At 42.5% G+C, this 22,507-nt stretch overlaps 1 protein-coding gene across 1 annotated transcript in view; it reads right to left on the minus strand.

The window, feature by feature from the left end:
* MUC2 (mucin 2, oligomeric mucus/gel-forming) overlaps positions 1 to 22,507 on the minus strand; it is a 62,387-nt gene that overhangs the window by 5,530 nt on the left and 34,350 nt on the right. Inside the window, exons 33-47 of the mRNA XM_079950075.1 lie at positions 20,694 to 21,140; positions 16,202 to 18,562; positions 13,370 to 13,821; positions 12,298 to 12,472; positions 10,914 to 11,161; positions 10,156 to 10,339; positions 9,621 to 9,816; positions 8,425 to 8,603; positions 7,233 to 7,302; positions 6,083 to 6,183; positions 5,128 to 5,159; positions 3,996 to 4,173; positions 3,062 to 3,166; positions 2,625 to 2,665; positions 1,065 to 1,187 (exon numbers count right to left, since the gene is read on the minus strand). Of these exons, the coding sequence (XP_079806201.1) occupies positions 1,065 to 1,187; positions 2,625 to 2,665; positions 3,062 to 3,166; positions 3,996 to 4,173; positions 5,128 to 5,159; positions 6,083 to 6,183; positions 7,233 to 7,302; positions 8,425 to 8,603; positions 9,621 to 9,816; positions 10,156 to 10,339; positions 10,914 to 11,161; positions 12,298 to 12,472; positions 13,370 to 13,821; positions 16,202 to 18,562; positions 20,694 to 21,140 (4,892 nt within the window). The remainder of the gene's footprint in view (positions 1 to 1,064; positions 1,188 to 2,624; positions 2,666 to 3,061; positions 3,167 to 3,995; positions 4,174 to 5,127; positions 5,160 to 6,082; positions 6,184 to 7,232; positions 7,303 to 8,424; positions 8,604 to 9,620; positions 9,817 to 10,155; positions 10,340 to 10,913; positions 11,162 to 12,297; positions 12,473 to 13,369; positions 13,822 to 16,201; positions 18,563 to 20,693; positions 21,141 to 22,507) is intronic.

The following is a 22,507-nucleotide window of genomic DNA, read 5'->3' on the forward strand; positions in this document are numbered from 1 at the left end:
CCCTTGCCTCACACAAAAGGGTATGGATGGGAAGCCTATCCCTGAACATGTTAACTCATACCAACTTCAACAGGTATGTACAAAGAAGTTGTATAAAGGAGGCATGAGTCACCCTGATCACTTAAGGACACCATTGTTCCATAAACCTTTATATTTATTTATTTTAAAACGTATATGCTGCTTTTCACCATGTAGTCTCAAGGTGGCTTACAACAATGAAGCATATAATATATATAATTTAAAATTTAAAACATACAATAGACGCAAGGGCAGCCTCACATAGAGTGTGTTACAATAATTCAATCTTGGGATTTACCAACACACGGACTACAGTGGGTAAGTTATATCTATCCAGTTGCATACCAGCAGAAGCTTGATAAAAGGCACTCCTAGCCATACAGGCCTCCCGAGTGACAATGAAGGTTCAAGGAATACCCCTAAACTATGTATCTGCTTCTTCAGAGAGAGTATAAGCCCATCCAGGACAGGCAACTGGTCTATCACCTGGATCTGAGAACCACCCCACCCACAAAACCTCTGTCTTCCCAGAGCTGACCCTCATCCAGTCTACCACTGCATCCAGGTACTTGGTCCCGGTCTTTCACAGCTTCTCCTGAATAAAATATAATGGAAAACTAGAGCTGGGTATCCTCAGCATCCAAATGACACCTTGCCACAAAACTCCCAATGACTACTTCTAATGGTTTCATATAGATGTTAAATAGCACTGGGGGCCAAAGAGTGCTCTGTGGGACTGTCATGGGCCCAAGGAGCAGTCTTCCTGTGCCACTTTCTAGATACAACCCTGCAAGTAAGAATGGAACCACTGTAAAACAGTGCCCCCACAGACCGGATCCAGCAGGATAACATGGTCAATGGTATCAGAAGCTGCTGAGAGTTCAAGCAAGAGCAGCAGGGTTGCACTTCCCCATCTCTTTCCTATCAGGGCAACCAAGACTGATTCAGTCCCAAGCCCAGGTCAGAAACCAGAATGAACTAGATCTAGGTAATAATGCTCATAGCAACTAGTTTTCGGTTTTGTTCTTAAAGTGGATGGAGCTTACTTGGTCACACGTCGTTGGGCATGGGATGTAGCTGCAACTGATCAAATTCAGCAAAGTACTGTTGTCTTTTTCCTCTGTGCAGACACATTTCTGGCACTTATCTCCTAAGATCTGAGAACCAGGCTGGAATAGGGGAGCAAGAGATAAACTATAAGCAAAGCAAAGCATGAAGCAGACCTGTTTATATTACTTTAGTACAAAATGACTACCCAAAAAATAATAATGGAATAATATGAGAATGACCCAGTGGCAGTAGTTACTTTAAAGGTAAAGGTAAAGGTACCCCTGCCCGTACGGGCCAGTCTTGACAGACTCTGGGGTTGTGCGCCCATCTCACTTAAGAGGCCAGGGGCCAGCGCTGTCCGGAGACACTTCCGGGTCACGTGGCCAGCGTGACATCGCTGCTCTGGCAAGCCAGAGCCGCACACGGAAACGCCGTTTACCTTCCCGCTGGTAAGCGGTCCCTATTTATCTACTTGCACCCGGAGGTGCTTTCGAACTGCTAGGTTGGCAGGCGCTGGGACCGAGCAGCGGGAGCGCACCCCGCCGCAGGGATTCGAACCGCCGACCTTTCGATCGGCAAGTCCTAGGCGCTGAGGCTTTAACCCACAGTAGTTACTTTAGATTTAATTTAATTTTAATTTGTTTCCATCTCTTGCTAATTCCCTCTTGAATATCTATCCTTGCTCAATTCACACTCTTGTTCATTTGATCATTACCAGCAAAGTGTGAGGGGTGCGGGTGGGTGTGGATCAGTAGTACTGACCTCCCAGTGGTGGAGGCACTTCATTCTCCCGGATGCAGATGGGGCAGTGAGAGAAAATGGCAAGTCTGGGGGAGCTCTGGGTTTGGCGACATCCATGTTCCACAGGTACATGAGGACATGAAGCACCACTGCTACCAACCCGGAGTCCCACTTCAATCTCACCAGCCCCTCATCTTGCCCTATTCTGTGAACAGCAGTGCTGCCAGTGGAAGCTGTTCCACCCACTTCATACACTGCTACTGATTTCACAGTACAGTCGCACCTTGGTTGCCAAACAGAATGCATTCTGGAAGTCCATTCAACTTCTGAAAATGTTCAACAACCAAGGCGCAGCTCCTGATTGGCTGCAGGAGCTTCCTGCACTCAATCGGAAGCTGCGGAAGCCGCGTTGGGCGTTCGGGTTCCAAAGAACATTCACAAACCGGAACACCCACTTCCTGGTTTGTGGCATTTGGGAGCCAAAATGTTCGAGTCGCAAGGTGTTCAGGATCCAAAGTATGACTGTATAATCCTATGCTACTGTCTACTCAGAAGAAAGTCCCACTCTGTTCAATGGGGCTAGTTCCTTGTAACTGCAGCCTAAGGCAGCCATATTTTCCTGTGAGCAAACCCCGTTGAACTCAAGTCTGACTTACTCTTCAGTAGATGTATATAGAAATGTGTTATTAAGTGTTTTGGAATGATGTCCTTTCTTTAGAAAATTGGATGTGCAACTGGGCTCCAAAAATGGACAAATAGACATATCACTTCATGAAACTTCTGTTAGCAGAGTAAGGAAGAAAAGGAAATCTTACCGTGTATTCATTACCGTTAGCCACACAAACGTTTTTGGGCTCTACAAAAAAAAAAAAAAAAAAAGGCAACATGTAAAATATTCTATATTAAGCCACTGGATATTTTTTTAAAATGTACTCACTGTTATATAGCTCCCCACCATGCTATATATAGCTTCCTTCACCAGCAGGGATGGCAAGCATGTGGCTCTCCAGATGTTGTTGGACTACAACTCCCATCAGCCCCAAGCCAGCACAGCCAGTGGTCAGGGATGGTAGGAGCTGTGGTCCTGCGACCTCTGGAGGGCACCAGGTTGGCTACTGCTTCATTAGACTGTAAGCTAAGGATACAACTGGGAAGCAAATTCCACTGACAACAGCCAGATTCACTTCTAAGCACGCTTAGGACCAGAATGCGATGTGTCATGTCCTTTCATAATTTGTTAAAACAGACTTACCACATCGGTGATCAGGACAGCAGTGGCCTTCAGGAACTTCAGAAACTAACTCATACCCTGGCTGACATTTAGGAGGCTCTGTTGTGCAGTCAGTGGCATTGCATACTGTAAAGAAGAAAGGGCAAAATGATATTGCAGAAACATGGGGAAATTCCTTAAACTGGGTTCAACCAGGAGTACTGAACAGTGAATTAACCAGGCATCTTGCAAATTAATATTGAACAGTGAAGCAATCATGCATTGTGCAACAGTTCTCCCATAGTTGGGGAAACTGTAATTGAAAGTATTTATTCAGTTCTTAGTTCTCTGGCCAGTGGGGCCAATCCACCACTTCCATTGCTGTGCCTTCACTTGTACTGAGCTCCCTGCTGCTTTGCTCCTTCTCCCCCTTGTAAGGAGCAGTAACCACGAGGCATTGCAAAGCCAGGTGAGCAACGCTGCCCTTCCCTGCCCTGCCCACACCACCAACTGCTACTGCTAGAACATGCTTGTTGGCTATTTTTTTTCCAAAAAACAAAATAGCATAATAACAACTAATCACCGAAACAGACCAATGAACTTACAGGGACTTTCTAGTCTGTTGTACCTCTGCTGTCTGAAAATTGCTAGCACTGGGAAGTGAACCTATAGCCCTATACACATCATGAGCTGTATTAAACCTTTTGGTTTCCCCTTTCTCCTCTCCCTGTGCATGTCCCATATCATCCCCAAAGCTGTTCTAAAAACCTTGGAGAAGCTCCAGGGCAAATTTAGGGGGCACACAAGGGACAGGAAGGGGGTGAACACTCTGGTGCATAAGGAGGAATTCTTGCACTGACGGAATCTTCACCTTAGCACTATGCTGAATGCAACCTCATGTATTTGCTCTACCATTGACCATTGGTTGCTCCAAAGCAGGTATTTAAATTGCAAAGGGCTACCAAGATGGACTTACCACAAGTGGTTTTAGAGCAGCATTTGTTATCAGGATTGACTTCAGTGATCGTGTAGAATCCGTCTCCTTCACAGCTGACATCATCCTCTGATGGACATTTGAGGGGCTCACAGGTAATACCGCTGCCTCCTTCCAGGCAACTGCACTTCTTGCAGTCAAACTCAAACTCCTCCCCAAACTATCATTCAGGAAAGGTAAAACACATGAAGTTTGTGCATGTCTACAGGGTACAAACTGTAATAAAAAAATTCTGTCCATAAGGTTTGTGGAATGTCTGCTTTAACTTCTTCTGGGCAGCACCCTCTGGGTGAATGCCTTCTCCTGACAGAAGCAGTGGGGAACCTTCAGTCTGTGCACCTAATTAGACCCGCCATGAGGCCATTGGGGTATAAACACACCCACCTGTTCATCACTTGACATCATAGCTGTAGCACCAAAGTCAAAAGGAAGAATTGGGGTAACTCTAAGAGCACTCCCATTTCTTTCTTTTCAGCCATGGCTTGAGGTGCAAATAAAGGATCTTCCTTACAAGTCCTGGCTTGAAATAGGCACTTTTTAAATTTGGCACCTTTTTTTGTTCAGCAACAGAAAAGGGAACCAAAATCAAGGAGCACCTGTTATAAGCTGTGCCTGCAAATAAAGATCATTTCTTTGCACTTCCAGTCATGGGTGCAGAGGAAAAACCTTCCCTTGCATCTGTGGCTTGAAGGTTAAATTGTCTGATGTCATATAGCATCAAGTGAAAATCAAACTCTTTTATTTATGGTTATTCTGCTTTGCTTTGTTTTTGTGTTGTTGTTTTTTTGCTACAATCCATTCTAGTATTGTTACCAAGGCTGGGCAGGCTATGAACTTTTTAAATAACTAAATAACTCATGTATATTGTGGGAGATAGCAGAAGGGAGCTAATTTTAGTAAGTCATTTTATTTCAGTCCTAATTCTGCTACATTCCAAAAACTGTTTATCATGATGGATCCCTTGATGAGATTATTTCCAAATAGTTGAAAGCGCAATAGAAAACAAAGTTGTTGTGATTTTGCACTTCCTTTCCCTAAAGTAAAGCAAACTTACAACTGAATACTTACAATTCAGCAAAAAAAGGAACACAAAACAAACAGACTTGCATCTTACCTTCCTTGGTATATTATCTGGCCCAACACATCCTGTAAGCAGAATAAAGAAAACATCCATTACTAATAAGTTCATTAGGCCAGAGGTTTTCAACCTTTTTGAGTCCATGTCTCCCTTGACCAACTACCTTCTTTCTGCAGCACCCCTATGGGGCTCAGGAGCCCAGTTATGTCATCCCTTGCCTACAGAGCTGGCAGCCTCTTATGCTTTTTCTAATATCCTCCCTTGTGGAGTGTTCCCTCAGCCTCCTCTACTCTCCCTTCCCCTTGGGAGTCCTCTGGGCAGCCGCCGTCACCACCCCTGGTCTCTGAGCTGCCCCCTCCCCACTCCAAAGAGAGTTGCCTCCTCACACTGCTCCACAACCCCTGGCCAGCCCCACAGGCACCATTTGCCTGGGGAGCTTGTAGCCAGGGCTGCTGCAACAAACAGCCGCAGAAGCCTCTGAGAGGCAGAGACACAATAGGACATCAGAGGAGGGAGGGAAGGAAAGAGGGACAGAGGCCAACACAATGGTGGTGGGAAGGAGGAATATGTGGACAAAGAAGTGCCAAATCCTGAGGCCTGCTTCCTTTTGTGCCAGCCAGGGCAGAAGAAGCGGCAAGGGCATGGGGGTGGGGTGGGGAGTCTGGAGGGAAATGAAATGCACCAGCTATACGGATGGTGTACCTTTCTTTCCCAGCATACAGGGGAAAGGGGAGAGTTTTGGATCCGCCCCCATCACACCCATAACATGCCTGTTTCCCCCTCCCATGCTAATCAGCAAAAGAGGGATATCTGTAGAGGTTCTACAGCTGCAGTGAGGAGGCTCAGACCTCCTTCTCCACCCATGGATTTTACTCTCCACCCACAGAGAAGGAGATGCACAAAATCCTATGGCCCATGCAATACCCTTCCAGGAGTCATAGAATTGTAGCCTAAATTCCTGGGGGAAAGAAGAATCAGAATGAAAACTCACCACAGGTTTTCACACAAACATCCACACCAGCATCATAAAGTGTTGTCCCTTCAGGGCAGAAGCAGCCTTCAATTTGTTGGGTTTGGTTGACTCCTATTAAGCTACAATAGATAAACAGTTCAAAAAGTCAGGATTCTTCTCATACAGCATAACAGAAATTTATAGTTTAAGCCAATGACATTTCAAATGATAAATCTATGACATATCTATCTATATCCCTTTATCTGTAGATATACAGGTAGTATATAGCTGAAGCCACAACTTTCTGATGTACGAATGGAGAAAATAACTGTTCTGATTTTGGGGATGTTCTGGATTATTGTGTCAATATTGCACTATATTCTAGAGACCACATGTGGATGTCATATATTTATTTGTGTTGCGCGATGGAAACAACATATATTTATAGGGGTCTGTGCAAGGATGACAGGGTGGGCTCAGGGGAAGTAGGCAGAGAATTCCACTGTCCTTCAGGTAACAAAAAATCATACATAATCCAGCCAGTAAAGTTTGTGGAGTTACTGCAGATTAACACAGGTAAGGACAGAGTTGCATGCCTTGCACCATCTCTTATGCATGAAATAATCCAGAGCAACAAAAGACCATGGTTAATGGGTATATGAACACAATGCATTCCAAGAGAGGTCCTTTGCACATTGACCTGAGAGTCACCAAATGCTGAGTAAATGTGTCGTGAAGAACTGGTTAGTGTTTGCCCACATCCAAATGCAGACTGTATTCTCATACAGTGAGATAGTATTTGAACAGGCCTGATTCATGTGAGCTTCCTACTGAAATGGAGAGTGAAATATCAAACAAATTGGGAGTAAGGTTGTAGAACTGTATGCATATTGCAGCACCTACATCACATGTATGGCATATATGGCTTGGGTGCTCCCTGTACCACCCTTGCCAAGTGTATGTGTGAGCTGTACACTGATTGGCATGCACTATGAGTGTGGAATTTCTAGGCCAGACAGTGATGTTTGGGGGATTTTAAGGTGTTGTGGACTACGAAACCAAGGATAGGAACTCTACTTCATTATATACAATACACATATATTATACTAAGTGACAGTACCAAAGAGCTCATCACATCAGTTCATGCAGACAGACGGTACTGAGATTGGGCTGGTGGGAAAGTAATTACCCTGATTTGCAAGTCTCCTCTTGAGCAGGACCACATGCTTTGTAAACTCTGTTAGATGGGCAGCTGACGCCTAGAATTTTTTTTTAAAAGGGAAAAATTAATTAAGCAGAAGGATCAGCAATATTAACCATGATGATTTTTTTCCTGAAAGATAACAGCCTATTTTAACTGTATGCATTTCTAAACCAAGAACAAAAAAACAAAGGGAGGATATGGGCTCTCCCAACAAACAAAGCAGTGAGGAACACAGAAGGTGGGATAAACTGATTGGTGTAGACTTTCTCATCTCTGTGCCTTCTTCTCTCTTATTGGTCAGTGATGGTATCTAATGGTGCCTTCCTTATCTGGGCACACTCAATAACCTAAGTAACATAGGCTACTTGCATGCGGAGAAAACATAGTTGTCCATCCTGGCACAGCCCACCATAAGGTACCATCATGAACTGGCAACAAAAAGAAGAGAGAGGGTGGAGAATAACCCATGGTGGCCTATCTCCATCCTTCCCGCTCATTCACCAGCTACTCGTTGGGTGCTAGCTTCCTACTTGCTTTTGCCCGGGGCATTTTAAGCTCAATGAAATAAAATCTCTGTGTAAGTGGTAGCACTTTTAAACTGTTGGATAACTGTTTTTAAACAAAAACATCAAAAAGAAAAATATATTTTCAGAGTTGCATTTTCTATTAAAATCAGAGATATCCAACTATTAGCAGGATTCATAAAAGTATTTCAGTAAGCTTTTGGAAAACTGTATCTGCAACTAGATCTAAAAAATAACTTAAATAACAGAATGCATGTGTGCAAATGTTTGGATGCATTCATGTGAATTCATGCCCTACAGAAGCTATGGAGAACCATGGGCTGTACAGTCCACACAGGGGAATCAGATGGACAAAATCCTATACATCATCCCTTCACTTCACCTACAGTATGGTTCTTGAGTTAAGACATTCATGGGGGAGTGCTAGTGGGCTTTTGTGAAGGCATACCCAGTAACTCTACAACAGGGATGGGGAACTTGTGGCTCTGCAGATGCTGCTATACTATAACATCCATAATCCTGATCAGTGCCTATGCTGGCTGGGGCTAATGAGAATTAATAGTCTAACAAAATCTGGAGAGCGACAGGTTCCCCATCTCAGCTCTACAGTTGTGCCAAATAGTTCCAGATGAATTTAAGAAATATGCACTTACTACATGTGCCATTGGTAAGCCCTCTCCAATCAATGCAGACACCTTGGTCTGCACAGGTAAATGCATAGATCTGAAGACTTGCACATTCCATGCCACGGTCGGGAATCCTGCAGTTATCAAACACGCAGGCTGCATAGTAGTTTTCATAATCAACAGCATCATGACACTTCTTGAATTCACTAGATGCAGGAAGAATAAAAACAGTATTAGGTACTGATGATCTCATCAAGGAACCTGTTCATTCTACAAATGCATCATTACACACACACACACACACACTTTTACTTATGTATGCATTTATAATCAACACCATAAAAGTATAACAAGGTGCTATATAAAATATAAAAATAAAACAGACAACAGGGTCCATAGAAAACAAAATTAGAAAAATCAATCAATACTGGTTGGGTAGAAAGAGAAAATTTATCTTGCAAAGGCCATTTTTTAAAAAGATGTCTGAAATAAGGGAGGGATGGTTCATGCGAAACCTCTGCTGGTAGGGACTTCCACAGTGCAGGACCTGCCACACTAAAGGCTCAGCCCAAACCCCAGGGGCTTGATGAACCCCCAGAAGTGCCCCATCAGAGGATATCATTGGCCAAGGTAGAGCATAATGAATCAGATGATCTAGAGGTACATTCTCTATGGGCAAATAGAACGCAAAGCGTCATTTGCAACACTATGATTAGAGAGGGCAAGGAGCTTCAGTGTAATGAAGGGGATGCAGGGGTGCATTTGTGGGAAACAAATCCATTATAAAGATAAAACACTGTAAAGTACTTTCAGCACAAAAAAAGAATTAAAAAAGAATAAAAGTGCTCAAAATGTTTTGTTTTGTTTTTTTAAAAAAAGAAGCATATCAGAATCCAAAAGTTGTACTTGTGCAACTGGATTTAAAAAAGGAAAACAACCATTAGTTTTGGGTGACTCTATTACCCCAGAAAAATCCATGCAGATATAAGATGAATTTCAATTTTGTGTACATTGCGGCAGCCTTTGGCTATGTGCAATAAAACTGACTGAGACTGAGACTGAAGATGAATTTCTAAAACAAAATCACTCTGAAGAACAGTCAAGTGTAAGAAAGAAAGAAAGAAAGAAAGAAAGAAAGAAGCCAAACTTTTAAGAAATGAAGACCAAACACCAAACTAAACAGATACAAATCCCAAAGTGAAAATTGGTAAGAGCACATTTACCCCTCAAGTAAAAGTTTACAGAGCGGAGATGGTTTGCAGGGCGGGCGGGTTGTTGGTTCCTGAATCGGGGGCAATCGGGGGCAATGGGGTTTGGAGTCATCAGTAATAAACCAGTCATCTGCCATTTGTACACAGTTTTCTGCAAGTTCTCCATTGCGCAGCCGACAGTCGTCTGCTGTATTATTGGTGCATGTACCTAAAATTGACATAAAGCAAAGGAGTTCAGGCAGCTGTACATCATTTGGTTTCCATTATGTTACTAATTATTATTTTTATCAATACTAATAATACAAGGCCTGAAGATGAATTCACAGAACTTATAGCACAGAATTTTCTAAATTTCATTAAGTGTGTGTTTTTGCAAACAATTTTCATTAATAGTAAAAAGCTGCTTGCACACAATATATTACTATTACTGTTTAAATTAGTTGTGTTAATGTATTTCCATAATGGTTCACCTTTATATTTCTGATATTGTTCTTATTATTTGCTTTTCAGTGTATCATTTTAGAAGAAAAAACAAAATAATCCTTACCACACTGGCCCTGGGTGTTGTTGCCAAATAGTTCATAGGGCATCCCAATAGTGAAAGATATGCCGTTGAAGGTTATATTTATCCTTGATTCAGGAATTACCACCATGTAATTCATACCTAACTGATGAATTTTCACACCATATTTTGTGTAAGGTAAATTCACAACATTACCATTTACGAGTACCTAATATCCAAAGGGTGGGAAAGGATGTAAAATAGTTAGAATAAAAAATTGTATCTTTTCAAACAGCATACCAGAGAAAAGGAACAAGGAATTGTTTTAGTCAATTTGCTGGTTGGCTTTTAAGCATATAAATCTATATCTGTCTGTCTGTCTGTCTGTCTGTCTGTCTACCTATCTATCTATCTATCTATCTGTTGGATGAAATCTAACATTGTGTGGGTGGCCTTCGCTTGCACAATAGGACATTTCCTTCCCCTGCGTCCCTTCCAACTATGATTCTATTATTCTGTCCTCCCCATGGCCTCTTCAAAACTCCCCTCCTGATGGATAGGCCATTTTGCTGACAAACAGGCACAACTGGATCCTAGGCTGTGTTAAGAAGCCCAATCACTTATTGTTGGCAAAGCGTTAACTCAACCCAAAGTAGCATGTTAACAATTTATAGTTTAAACTTTACACAATGTCATGAAAAATGAGTCAAGGTAGATACAGTACAAACTAATTTTCAAATCTGTTATTAATTATCTAGTTAACAGGGTATAGCTTTAAATCATAAAAGGCATTTGACTCATACCTCTATTTTGATAGGAACAGATGAGAGAGTGTGTATGCGTATATCCTGAGTCTCATGCTTTATAATGAGAGTACGTGGACAGGACACTGGTTCCCTTGGGTCACAGTGATAGTTATCAATGTACACTCCAAAGTTGTCGATGGTTTTTACAATCTCTTCCACCAGGGTGTAGGTACAGTTGCCTTGGTAACTGTAGTAGAGGCCATCAAAGGTCTTATAATGTGGGTCTCCCCAGCCGGTGCAGTAGCCTTTAGTGAGACAATAAAATTGATTGGTTGGTTTTTGTCTGGCAGAACACAGAGGAATATGAATAACATTTTGTTTCAGGGAGGGGGAAGAGAGTGTAATGGCTCTTGCACTGAGAAAATCTAGATGGAGTTTGTCACAGAAATTGTGACATTGAGTAAGAGACTGTCAGCCCTGCTAGCAGCACTAATGGCTCAAGAAACTGGAATCTCTTTCTTGTGAGGTGTACAATAATATCAAAACACAGGATGGCAAAGAAGCAATTTGTTTTAGATCTCCATTTGTATTATCAGGCATTATGTGCTCATTAGCAAAACATATATTTTTTACATTAGGGGCATGGCTTCCAGGTGCCACTCCCCCCTTCTTCTCTACCAACCCCCATTCCTCCTCCTCTTGCACCTCACCCTCACTTACTGTAACACAAAACATATTTTTTCTTTAACACCACTGGCACTGCTACTGCCACTAAGAGGAGGATGGGAGCAGGGTGGCACATTGAGGAGAATGGGGGTGTGGGGCAGCGCAAACCCCTTGTGCAGGACCTACTTAAAAGTGAAATTCTAAAAATAAGATACAAATCTTCATGCTTTTCTGGAAGCTGTCTTTTTAGACCTGGAAGCCATGCCTCACATTGATTATTTTGTTACTGTGTGTGATAAGGGAAGAGCATTTCTTGCATATGTTTGCAGGTTCCTTTCAATCCTTGCACCGAAACGGGTTCAGAGGGTGAGCCATGAGTAGAAACTCCCTCACTCTATGTTCAAACATATGAAAGACACAAAATATCTAATTGCAGCTCTACACTGATACAGGTATTCAAAGGGGAAACAAAAAGTTATATGATACACTTATACTGTCATACATCCTTAATTTCCAGGACACGTCCTGGAATTCGCCTCCAAAAATGGCATCCTGGATTATTTTCAGTAATCAGGCAAATGTCCTGGAAAACTGGCAACAGAGGATAAATTGTGCCGAAAATGCCTAAGAAAGTTCCAAAGCTCAAAAATTATTGCAGTTGTTACTTGAAAAAGCTCAACAACTTTGAAATATGGCAACCCTAAATTATACCTTTCCCCCTCTCCATAGAGATCCATTGAGAGAACATCTTAACAGGTTTTCAATACAAACTCACAGTCACATTCCCAGTGCCAACAGCAGTTATTCTCATCCATCACACGAACAGGAGCAAGCCCATTGGAACATGTGGGCTCAGGTGGTGGTTCACACTTTATGGGTTTTAAAATCCACTCCTCGTTTGAAATGCAAAAGGCCTGGACACAGTCACAAATCCACATAGATTCTCCAGGCTGTATTTGAGAAGACAGTGAGAAAATAAATGACAGTTTAAATAGAACAACATTCATATCCAAATATACTGTATATATTAAGAGATCAGAAGAGTAACCAACCGTTTCCTAGTCAACGTATGCCCTTGCAGTTTCATTCAAGTAATTCAACTGCAGGACTGAAGATTATATTCAGTGGTGTCTTGTATGGTTTTAAGTGCACACTGAACATTTTTGTGCACGCTCGTGGCTCTATTTGTGTTTTAAATGTAAAAGTGTAAAAAAATAAAAGTACAACATTCAACACTAGGGCTTTGCATACGATTTGGGGTAAGATCCCAAATAGGACCAAATCAAATTGCTTTCTCTGAGGTTAGCACCAGATCACAAGACGCAAGAAACAGCCAAGGTAAACCTTCTAACCTGTATGTGTAAAAGCCAGTTGCCAATGTTCTGCTCTAGCCTGACAGGTCCAAATGAAGACTATAAGTAGTGATATTGCTTTACTTTTCCAACATATTGCATGACAAGCCTACCAAATGTGGATAAAATCCACATTTATTTTCTTTATAACTCAACAGTCATCAGAAATTATTTTGTCTTTTTTCTTTCATATGAACAGATAACTAACATTGGTATTATCTCTCTTTAAATTTATAGTTTGGACAACAGCAAGTAACGGTGGTAACTCACCCTTTTCAAGAGAAAGGAAATATATGAAATTAACTTCCGAATAGGAAACTCATTGAACACATACTGATGGTAGCTTCCCTTTCAGTAACACTTTCAGCAACTTTTTTCATTTGAAAATGTTAAGAGAGCAGTTTGAGTTTTGAAAAGGGATGATCAAGAAAACTACTCAAAATAATTCAAGAAGATGTTCCTGTATTAATTTACAATGCATTAAAGAATACTTACTAGAATAGTCCCATTCTCGAATGGACATGGTGCGGGTGTGGGTGTTGGTCCGGGTGTGGGTGTGGGTGTGGATTTCTGTGGACTATGACTTGGAGTTGTACTAGTAGGAGTTTCTGTTTTTATAGATATAGTTGTTGTGGTTGGCTCTGTTGTGGTTGTGGTTGTAGTTGTGGTTGGCTCTGTTACGGTTGTAGTTGTGGTTGGTGCTGTTGTGGTTGTGGTTGGCTCTGTTGTAGTCGTTGTTGGCTCTGTTGTGGTTGTAGTTGTGGTTGGCTCTGTTGTGGTTGTAGTTGTGGTTGGCGCTGTTGTGGTTGTGGTTGGCTCTGTTGTGGTTGTAGTTGTCGTTGGCAGTGGTGTAGGACAATCCCAATACTTGTAAACTACTTCACAGTCCCAGGAGCAGTTGGCCTGATAGCACACACCTCTGTGCATGCCCACTTCAATTATATCACCTAGATTTTGAGAAATAGAGGTTAACATAAATAACTGAACCAAAGCATAGAAACAATGGCTGGGCTGCTTTCTGTTCAGTTATACCTTCTCAAATTGCTTCAGATGAGGGATGATGAAGGCAACTGTAAAGTTGAATTTCTGAACTGAAAAACCGAAATTCCAGGGCTGCATTCCTGCTGAAAATCTGGTTACTCAGCAGATTCCATTATTTCTTTATTTTATTGACAATAAAATGTATAAGCCACACTTTGCTCTCTAAATGGAGCCGTTCAACGCAGCCAGGAACATTATTATTATTATTATTATTATTATTATTATTATTATTATTATTCCAATCAATGAAAATGCAGTAGAGGAACACCATGCAAAAATGTGAGCAGCATAAAAACAAAACAAAAAAAAGCTTCCTCTTTGCCAAGGTGAAACCTCTAAGCCAAACATAGACTAGACTGCTCTCTGTGCCCAAATTCACTGGAACGGTGATGAATTTCACTGGGTCTTGACTGAAATTCTACCAAATCCATTACCAGGTAGAAATTCTGCAAATCCATTATGAGGAATTCCAGCTTCATGTACAAAAGGTTACAACCTGGCCACAAAACTAGTAAGAACCAGTTAGAGTGAAAAACAACTAACAGATAAGATGCAAGGAGGCCTTGGCACACAGGAAAAAAACACCAAAAATATTGGGCTGAATTAGTGTTTTTAAGAGATGAAGAGAGGGTTGGGTACTAGGGGTGAGAGAAGGTGGCAGAAAGTGGTTGGCTAAAGAATAAACAGCCACAGTGACATAGTTTTTGCTAAATAGGAAGTGTGTTAATGGATATGGTCTCAGAGTCTCTTTTGGACTCTGTCTGGTGATGCATTGATGAATTAAATGTCTGACTAATTGGGAATCTGCTTTGATCTTTCCTATTGAACCCCAAAGCGATTTTTTTGTCCCACAGCTTTCAACAAAAGACTGGTTTAAAACATAACACTTCCCCCAAGTAAAGGCAAATTAGTGTTGCTATTGCATTTGTTTTCTTATATTTTCAAGCTTTCCCCCCTCACCCATGACTGCTGATGTATTGTGTGTGTGTGTGTGTGTGTGTGTGTACACACACACACACACACACATGCTTTAAATTTAAACTGGAAAGTTTTCTGATCTCCACATCTGATGTTTTGAAATTGTAGCATTAAGCAATGCATTAACTCAGAGATGCTGGGGGTCTTGGAGGACCACATAATAATGTTTTCTTGTTCTATAATTCAAAGCATATGCATAACTTATCCTACCAGAGTTCCCGCCCCCCGTCAGTGCTGGAATCATCTTCAAAACCGACACTTTATTATACAAATCAACAGTGGAGAACCTCTAACCCTTGAGCCTAAGCACAGATCCCATATTTAATCCTTGAGGCTGTTTCCTACAAACTACACTCACCTGCTCCACAACAGATGTCATATTTGACCTCAGGGTAGAGAAGGTACAGGCTACAACGGAGCAATTGGTGGCTTAAAATGAGCTCCTGTTTGCTTCTTTGTGAGCTAGGCTCATTGTCAGAACTGATCAGCACTGACCGGCAGAACTACCAAGAGGGCCCCCACACCTGAGAGGGTCTGTGGGGAAATAGGTGGTCTTTCAGATATTCAGGGGCTGAGTCATTTAGGCCTTTAAACACAAATTGGGCCTGGAAATGAATTGATAACCCATGCAAAGTTTGTATGTGAGCTAAATGGAACCCCGGCCAGTAATCTAAACAGTGCATATTGAACCAACTGAAGTTTCCAAGCTATCTGAAGTTTCCAAGTTATCTTCAAGTTATCTTCAATGTACTGTATGCCCACATACAGTGCACTGCAACAATGCAATCTGGAAATTACCAGAACATGGACTACAGTGGCCTACTAACATTCATCTCCTTGCTATCTGTCAATATTAGGAACCAGCACTATGGGTGTAAGCCTTACTTATACAGCTGGCTTTATCAGATGTATTTCCCGTTTGTATTGATACCTCATTCACTTTGAACCACAGTTAGCCTTTAAAATACCTGTTATTTCACACATTGTCTCCTTTGTGTTAGATATTCTTGGGAATGCCTTAGCAATGCAGGGTGGTATAACAGATATCTAATACTTTCTCTGGAGTTTGGAGGTGTAGAACAGATTTCTTGATCATCTTAATTAAACATTAGTTTTTAAAATAACTGTTTCCTATCTTATTCTATAACATTTCTGAAAGGAAACAAGCAACAACAACAACAGCAACAACATTTTTGTCATCTTCAGGACCAAAATAACATAAAAATAATAATAAACAGAAATTTAACATTAAAAGGGACTTTTCATTTGAATCAGTGTAACTTATTGGATCAAACCTAAGATATTTACCTTCAAAAAATGTATTTCCATCCATTAAACAGGTGCAGCGGGTTGTATGTGTAGTTGAAGATGTTGTGGGGGTTGTTGGGCCAGTAGTTGGTGACGTGGTTGTTGTGGGGGGTGTCGGTGTCGTCGTTGTTGTACTTGGAGTGGGAGTAGTAGTGGTAGTTGTGGTTGTTACTGTAGGGGTTTCAGTACTGGTGGTGGTGGTTGGAGGTGTCGGTGTTGTTGTAGTTGTACTCGGAGTGGGAGTAGTAGTGGTAGTTGTGGTTGTTGTAGTTGGTTCAGTGGTGGTGGTGGTTGGTGGTGTCGGTGTTGTTGTTGTTGTACTCGGAGTGGGAGTAGTAGTGGTAGTTGTGGTTGTTGTAGTTGGTTCAGTGGTGGTGGTGGTTGGTGGTGGTGGTGTTGTTGTTGTTGTACTCGGAGTGGGAGTAGTAGTGGTAGTTGTGGTTGTTACTGTAGGGGTTTCAGTGCTGGTGGTGGTGGTTGGTGGTGTCGGTGTTGTTGTAGTTGTACTCGGAGTGGGAGTAGTAGTGGTAGTTGTGGTTGTTGTAGTTGGTTCAGTGGTGGTGGTGGTTGGAGGTGTCGGTGTTGTTGTAGTTGTACTCGGAGTGGGAGTAGTAGTGGTAGTTGTGGTTGTTGTAGTTGGTTCAGTGGTGGTGGTGGTTGGTGGTGTTGGTGTTGTTGTTGTTGTTGTACTCGTAGTGGGAGTTGTAGTGGTAGTTGTGGTTGTTACTGTAGGGGTTTCAGTGCTGGTGGTGGTGGTTGGTGGTGTCGGTGTTGCTGTAGTTGTACTCGGAGTGGGAGTAGTAGTGGTAGTTGTGGTTGTTGTAGTTGGTTCAGTGGTAGTGGTGGTTGGTGGTGTTGGTGTTGTTGTTGTTGTACTCGGAGTGGGAGTAGTAGTGGTAGTTGTGGTTGTTGTAGTTGGTTCAGTGGCGGTGGTGGTTGGTGGTGTCGGTGTTGTTGTTGTTGTACTCGGAGTGGGAGTAGTAGTGGTAGTTGTGGTTGTTACTGTAGGGGTTTCAGTGCTGGTGGTGGTGGTTGGTGGTGTCGGTGTTGTTGTAGTTGTACTCGGAGTGGGAGTAGTAGTGGTAGTTGTGGTTGTTGTAGTTGGTTCAGTGGTGGTGGTGGTTGGTGGTGTCGGTGTTGTTGTTGTTGTTGTACTTGGAGTGGGAGTAGTAGTGGTAGTTGTGGTTGTTACTGTAGGGGTTTCAGTGCTGGTGGTGGTGGTTGGTGGTGTCGGTGTTGTTGTAGTTGTACTCGGAGTGGGAGTAGTAGTGGTAGTTGTGGTTGTTGTAGTTGGTTCAGTGGTGGTAGTGGTTGGAGGTGTCGGTGTTGTTGTTGTTGTACTCGGAGTGGGAGTAGCAGTGGTAGTTGTGGTTGTTACTGTAGGGGTTTCAGTACTGGTGGTGGTGGTTGGAGGTGTCGGTGTTGTTGTAGTTGTACTCGGAGTGGGAGTAGTAGTGGTAGTTGTGGTTGTTGTAGTTGTAGTTGGTTCAGTGGTGGTGGTGGTTGGTGGTGTCGGTGTTGTTGTTGTTGTACTCGGAGTGGGAGTAGTAGTGGTAGTTGTGGTTGTTACTGTAGGGGTTTCAGTGCTGGTGGTGGTGGTTGGTGGTGTCGGTGTTGTTGTAGTTGTACTCGGAGTGGGAGTAGTAGTGGTAGTTGTGGTTGTTGTAGTTGGTTCAGTGGTGGTGGTGGTTGGAGGTGTCGGTGTTGTTGTAGTTGTACTCGGAGTGGGAGTAGTAGTGGTAGTTGTGGTTGTTGTAGTTGGTTCAGTGGTGGTGGTGGTTGGTGGTGTCGGTGTTGTTGTTGTTGTACTCGGAGTGGGAGTAGTAGTGGTAGTTGTGGTTGTTACTGTAGGGGTTTCAGTGCTGGTGGTGGTGGTTGGTGGTGTCGGTGTTGTTGTAGTTGTACTCGGAGTGGGAGTAGTAGTGGTAGTTGTGGTTGTTGTAGTTGGTTCAGTGGTGGTGGTGCTTGGTGGTGTCGGTGTTGTTGTTGTTGTGCTCGGAGTGGGAGTAGTAGTGGTAGTTGTGGTTGTTACTGTAGGGGTTTCAGTGCTGGTGGTGGTGGTTGGTGGTGTCGGTGTTGTTGTTGTACTCGGAGTGGGAGTAGTAGTGGTAGTTGTGGTTGTTGTAGTTGGTTCAGTGGTGGTGGTGCTTGGTGGTGTCGGTGTTGTTGTTGTTGTGCTCGGAGTGGGAGTAGTAGTGGTAGTTGTGGTTGTTATTGTAGGGGTTCCAGTGCTACTGGTAGTTGATATGGGTGTAGTTGTACTTGGAGTTGGGGTGGAAGTGGTAGTTGTTGGTGTTGTTGATGTGGTTGTGGTCTCCGTGGTAGTTGAGATCTTGGTGGTGGTAACAGCAGTGGATGGTTCTGTAAAGCAGGGATAAAAAGGAGTGATTAGAGTAAGGGTTGCTATTTTGCTCTTTAGTGTATCCATTGATTGAGTTAAGTGATTAAAACCCTTTTATTCAACTGCAATGGTGCCCTGTTTAATCAGGACAAAACTTTTTTCTAAAAATAAATGAATAAATCTGTTATTACACAGACATATATTTTATAAAGATTGTAAATGATTTTATTCAAAACTGTTGCTAAAGACATCTAAAGACATGTGCACACTCTATCAGCAGAGTATAGCAGAAATGATCGTGGAGCATGAGTGGAGCATTTCTAAGTAATTTATTAAGCAATATATACAGGACAAAGCAACCATGGTGTCCTCTCACATCTTCTCTCAGAGAGAGAGCAAAGAAGTACAAAAGTACAGTACAAAACGGAAGTGGTAAGACTAGCTTCCGTTCTCACACTTTTCCACGTAAACACAGACATGTGATACAGCAATCACACATCCAGCAACGGAGGATTGGAATGCTAACACCATGTGATATTTGGGCTCAGGAGTAAGCCCTGCTGTGTTCAGCGGGACTTACTTCATGGTTAACTGTGCACAGGACTGCAGCTTTAAAACCAGACAGTTAAGTGAACAAGACTGCTATCCGATGGACATTTTCTCTGTTGTTTATTTACAGCACTATACCCTCTCATTTAACCCAAAAGGCTCCCAGAGTGGGTTACAATATTTTTAAGTGGGAGTAAGCCTAATGGAACACAGCAGGAGAATGCATAGGATTGTGTTATAAAATTAGTTGGGTCACAAATTTGAAGTCACGCTGCTCTCAATGCAATTGGCTGAACAGCTTTATGTTATACATCCCAAATGATCATTTAAAAATAACTTAAAGTCACTGACCAAAGCAAGACTTGCCCTACTATCCAGCAGGATGAAGTGACCTTCAGGCATCACAATAAGGGAGGGTGGAATAGATCACCACAGGAATTGGAACATGGGGTTCTGGATTACATTGAGCCAGACCATCCATTGTTCCATCTAGCTCAGCATTGTCTACACTGAGCGGCATGGTGTAGCAACACTATTTTTATTACAGTGGTGCCTCGCAAGATGAAATTAATTCGTTCTGCGAGTTTTTTCGTCTAGCGAATTTTTTCGTCTTGCGAAGCACGGCTATTAGCGGCTTAGCGGCTATTAGCGGCTTAGTGGCTATTAGCGGCTTAGCGGCAAGACGTTTTCATCTTGCGAAGCAAGCTCATAGGGAAATTTGTCTTGCAAAGCACCTCAAAAACGGAAAACTCTTTCGTCTAGCGAGTTTTTCGTCTTGCGAGGCATTCGTCTTGCGGGGCACCACTGTATTTTTAAGCTTTGCGGGGCAGCTGGATTTTGCTAAATGGCTGCAAAACGTCATCAGCTGGCACTGGTCTAGAGAGTAACTACTGGTGTTGCTATTTGCTTCAAGCAGCAAGCTCCTGGTTTTATTAAATGGCAGTGTTTATTAAATGCTAAAAAAAGGGCTGCAGCAAGTCTTCAAAGAGCCATCTAACTGTTTGTCTGTTTGTTTATGCATTTATTTTTCATTATTATAAAGCTGCCTTGTACAACAAGATGCCCCACTAGTTTCTCTCCAGCTCTAGTTTGTACACAAAGAACATTTGCAACAACCAGTGGGCCCTGAATCGAGTTGGACACCCCAATGAAAATATTTAGCCAGCCCGCTGCATTTTGTGGATGCAGATGTGCACCTAGGTTTGCTCCTGCATCAATGTCAGCGACAGCACATGGGAATTGCTTCTCAACCGAATTTTCATTTTTAGACACACATTAATTGAAGTTCCATAATGAGAGACAATAATGGAGCTAAAAGGATGCCTATTATTAAAGCTATGCATTATCTGAGCAACAGTTGTAGATGAAACTTTTGGGGAGCTATGATTAAATTCAGATTTATATCCACACCAATGATTACCTGGAACAGTACGCCAGCATTATCATTTCAGAGAACATGTGTATCTTAAAGCATTTCCTAGCAATATCCCAACACATTTTTAAAAAGTGGAAAGAAAAATGCAACACCAAAGCTGGCAAATGTGGTTTCCGGAAGGCAACTGCAGACTTCACCTTTGGACCATATTATTGTTTCGTACTGACCTGAAGTGGACCATGGTTCTGTTTCATCAGTTGTGCAAGGTATTGTTGTTGTTGTTCCTGTTTCTGTTGTTGTGACTGTCGTAGTTTTACTTGTACTTCCAGTGTAGGGAGTGGTGGTTGTAGTCAAGGCTGTGGTGGTAGAACAGTCTCTGCAGCAATAAACACTAATTTCGTAATCGAGACAAGCTGGGGCCACACCCACACCTGGGACTTGGTCAGTGTTTTTACAGATGAGTCCTACAGAAGCGTCACATACCAATTTTTGTCCCAATTCCTCAAGTGAAGTGCCAGGGAAATCTTTTGCTCTGCATGAAATGTTGGATGGCTGAGAGCAGATGTCTATACCATGTTCTCTGATTTTCTCATAAGTTTCATTGTCACCACCATCCTTGTCACCATTTGGGGAATCCGTATCAATCCAAGAAGACCAATCACATATGACACACTCTGCAATATATATATATAAAAGCACATTTAGAAAGCATGTAAATGTGTGTATTATATAACACAGGTACATATTTGCTCATCGGAAGTTAAAGAAAGGACAAGGTCACGAAGATGAGTTCTAATCTCTCCAAGCCAAAGAAATCTTATTTTAGGTATTAAAAGCTTAACCTTTTGAGCCTTAAATTGACAGCGCTTACAGATTTCGGAGCTGTTCACACAAATTCATCAGCATTTTGATCCATGTACAAGTTGACCAAAATGGATTGTTGATGTTGATATTAGTTTGGCAAATGCCTTTTGAGAAAATTTTCATCTTTTTAGACTTTCATGAAGGCCATGCTTTCCACAAAGTCCCGAGCAGCCCCTTGTAAGTTTGTGTCGGCATGGATGTTAACATCCCCCAGGACAACCAAACTAGGTGTCTCCAGGAGCACATCTGTCATGACCTGAAGCAGCTCAGGCAGGGAATCCTTGGTGCAGCAGGGAGGTCAGTACACCAAAAGGAATCCTGTACTGCCCCTATTGCCCGACTTCCAGAACATGCACTCAGAAAACTGGGTTTTCTCAATAGGACGCCTGGTGCAAACTAATGACTTCCTAAAAATCACTGCAACCCTCCCTCCCTGCCCACATGACCTGGGTTGCTGTGCGTAAGAGAAACCTGGTGGACAAGCAGCGGCAAGGACAGGCCCATCTGCTTCATCCAACCAAATCTCTGTCACACATGCCAGGTCAAATCCTACACCAAAATCAGGTCGTGGATGGCAGTGGTTTTATTCATCATTCACCTGGCATTGCACAGCAACACTTTCGGGTCATTTGGGTTTCCCTTGCTGATTCCAGTATCCTTCTGGTCAGGACCAGACCTGGAGGCTGGGATAGTCCTCAAACACCGACTAAGCCTGCCTCCTCAGTAATGACATGGTCCGGTCTTAGTGTGACTCCTCCTCCTGCCTGTGATCACTGAGATCAGGTGTCCCAATACATCCCCCCCCCCGTGGAACCTGCCCCAGCCATTCTGTTAGCTGAGGCCCACTCCCAGGCAGTCCTGACCCTTTCCCCTTAAAAAGCAAAAACATCTCTCTGTTTCTATGGAAAAGCTACTTGTAGTGCTTGCTGTGGTTGTGGTTGTTGAATGCACAGCAAAGGAAGGCAGAAAAGATAGTAGTTAATGCATGCTCATTTCAGATGAAAAAGCTTGTGAAATATTTGCAACAACATGATGGCTTATTCCAAGTTTCCAATTAAAGAAGTGCTAAGATTCCTACAGTTCAGGCAAACCAAGACATTTTGCTGTCTGAAGTAGAGCTCAAATTCCCTAACCATAACGATTCAAAAAGTCTTGCTATGCCAGAAATGGGGAACCC

Source organism: Podarcis cretensis, assembly GCF_951804945.1.
Source record: "Podarcis cretensis genome assembly, chromosome: 1".
NCBI lineage: Eukaryota > Metazoa > Chordata > Lepidosauria > Squamata > Lacertidae > Podarcis > Podarcis cretensis.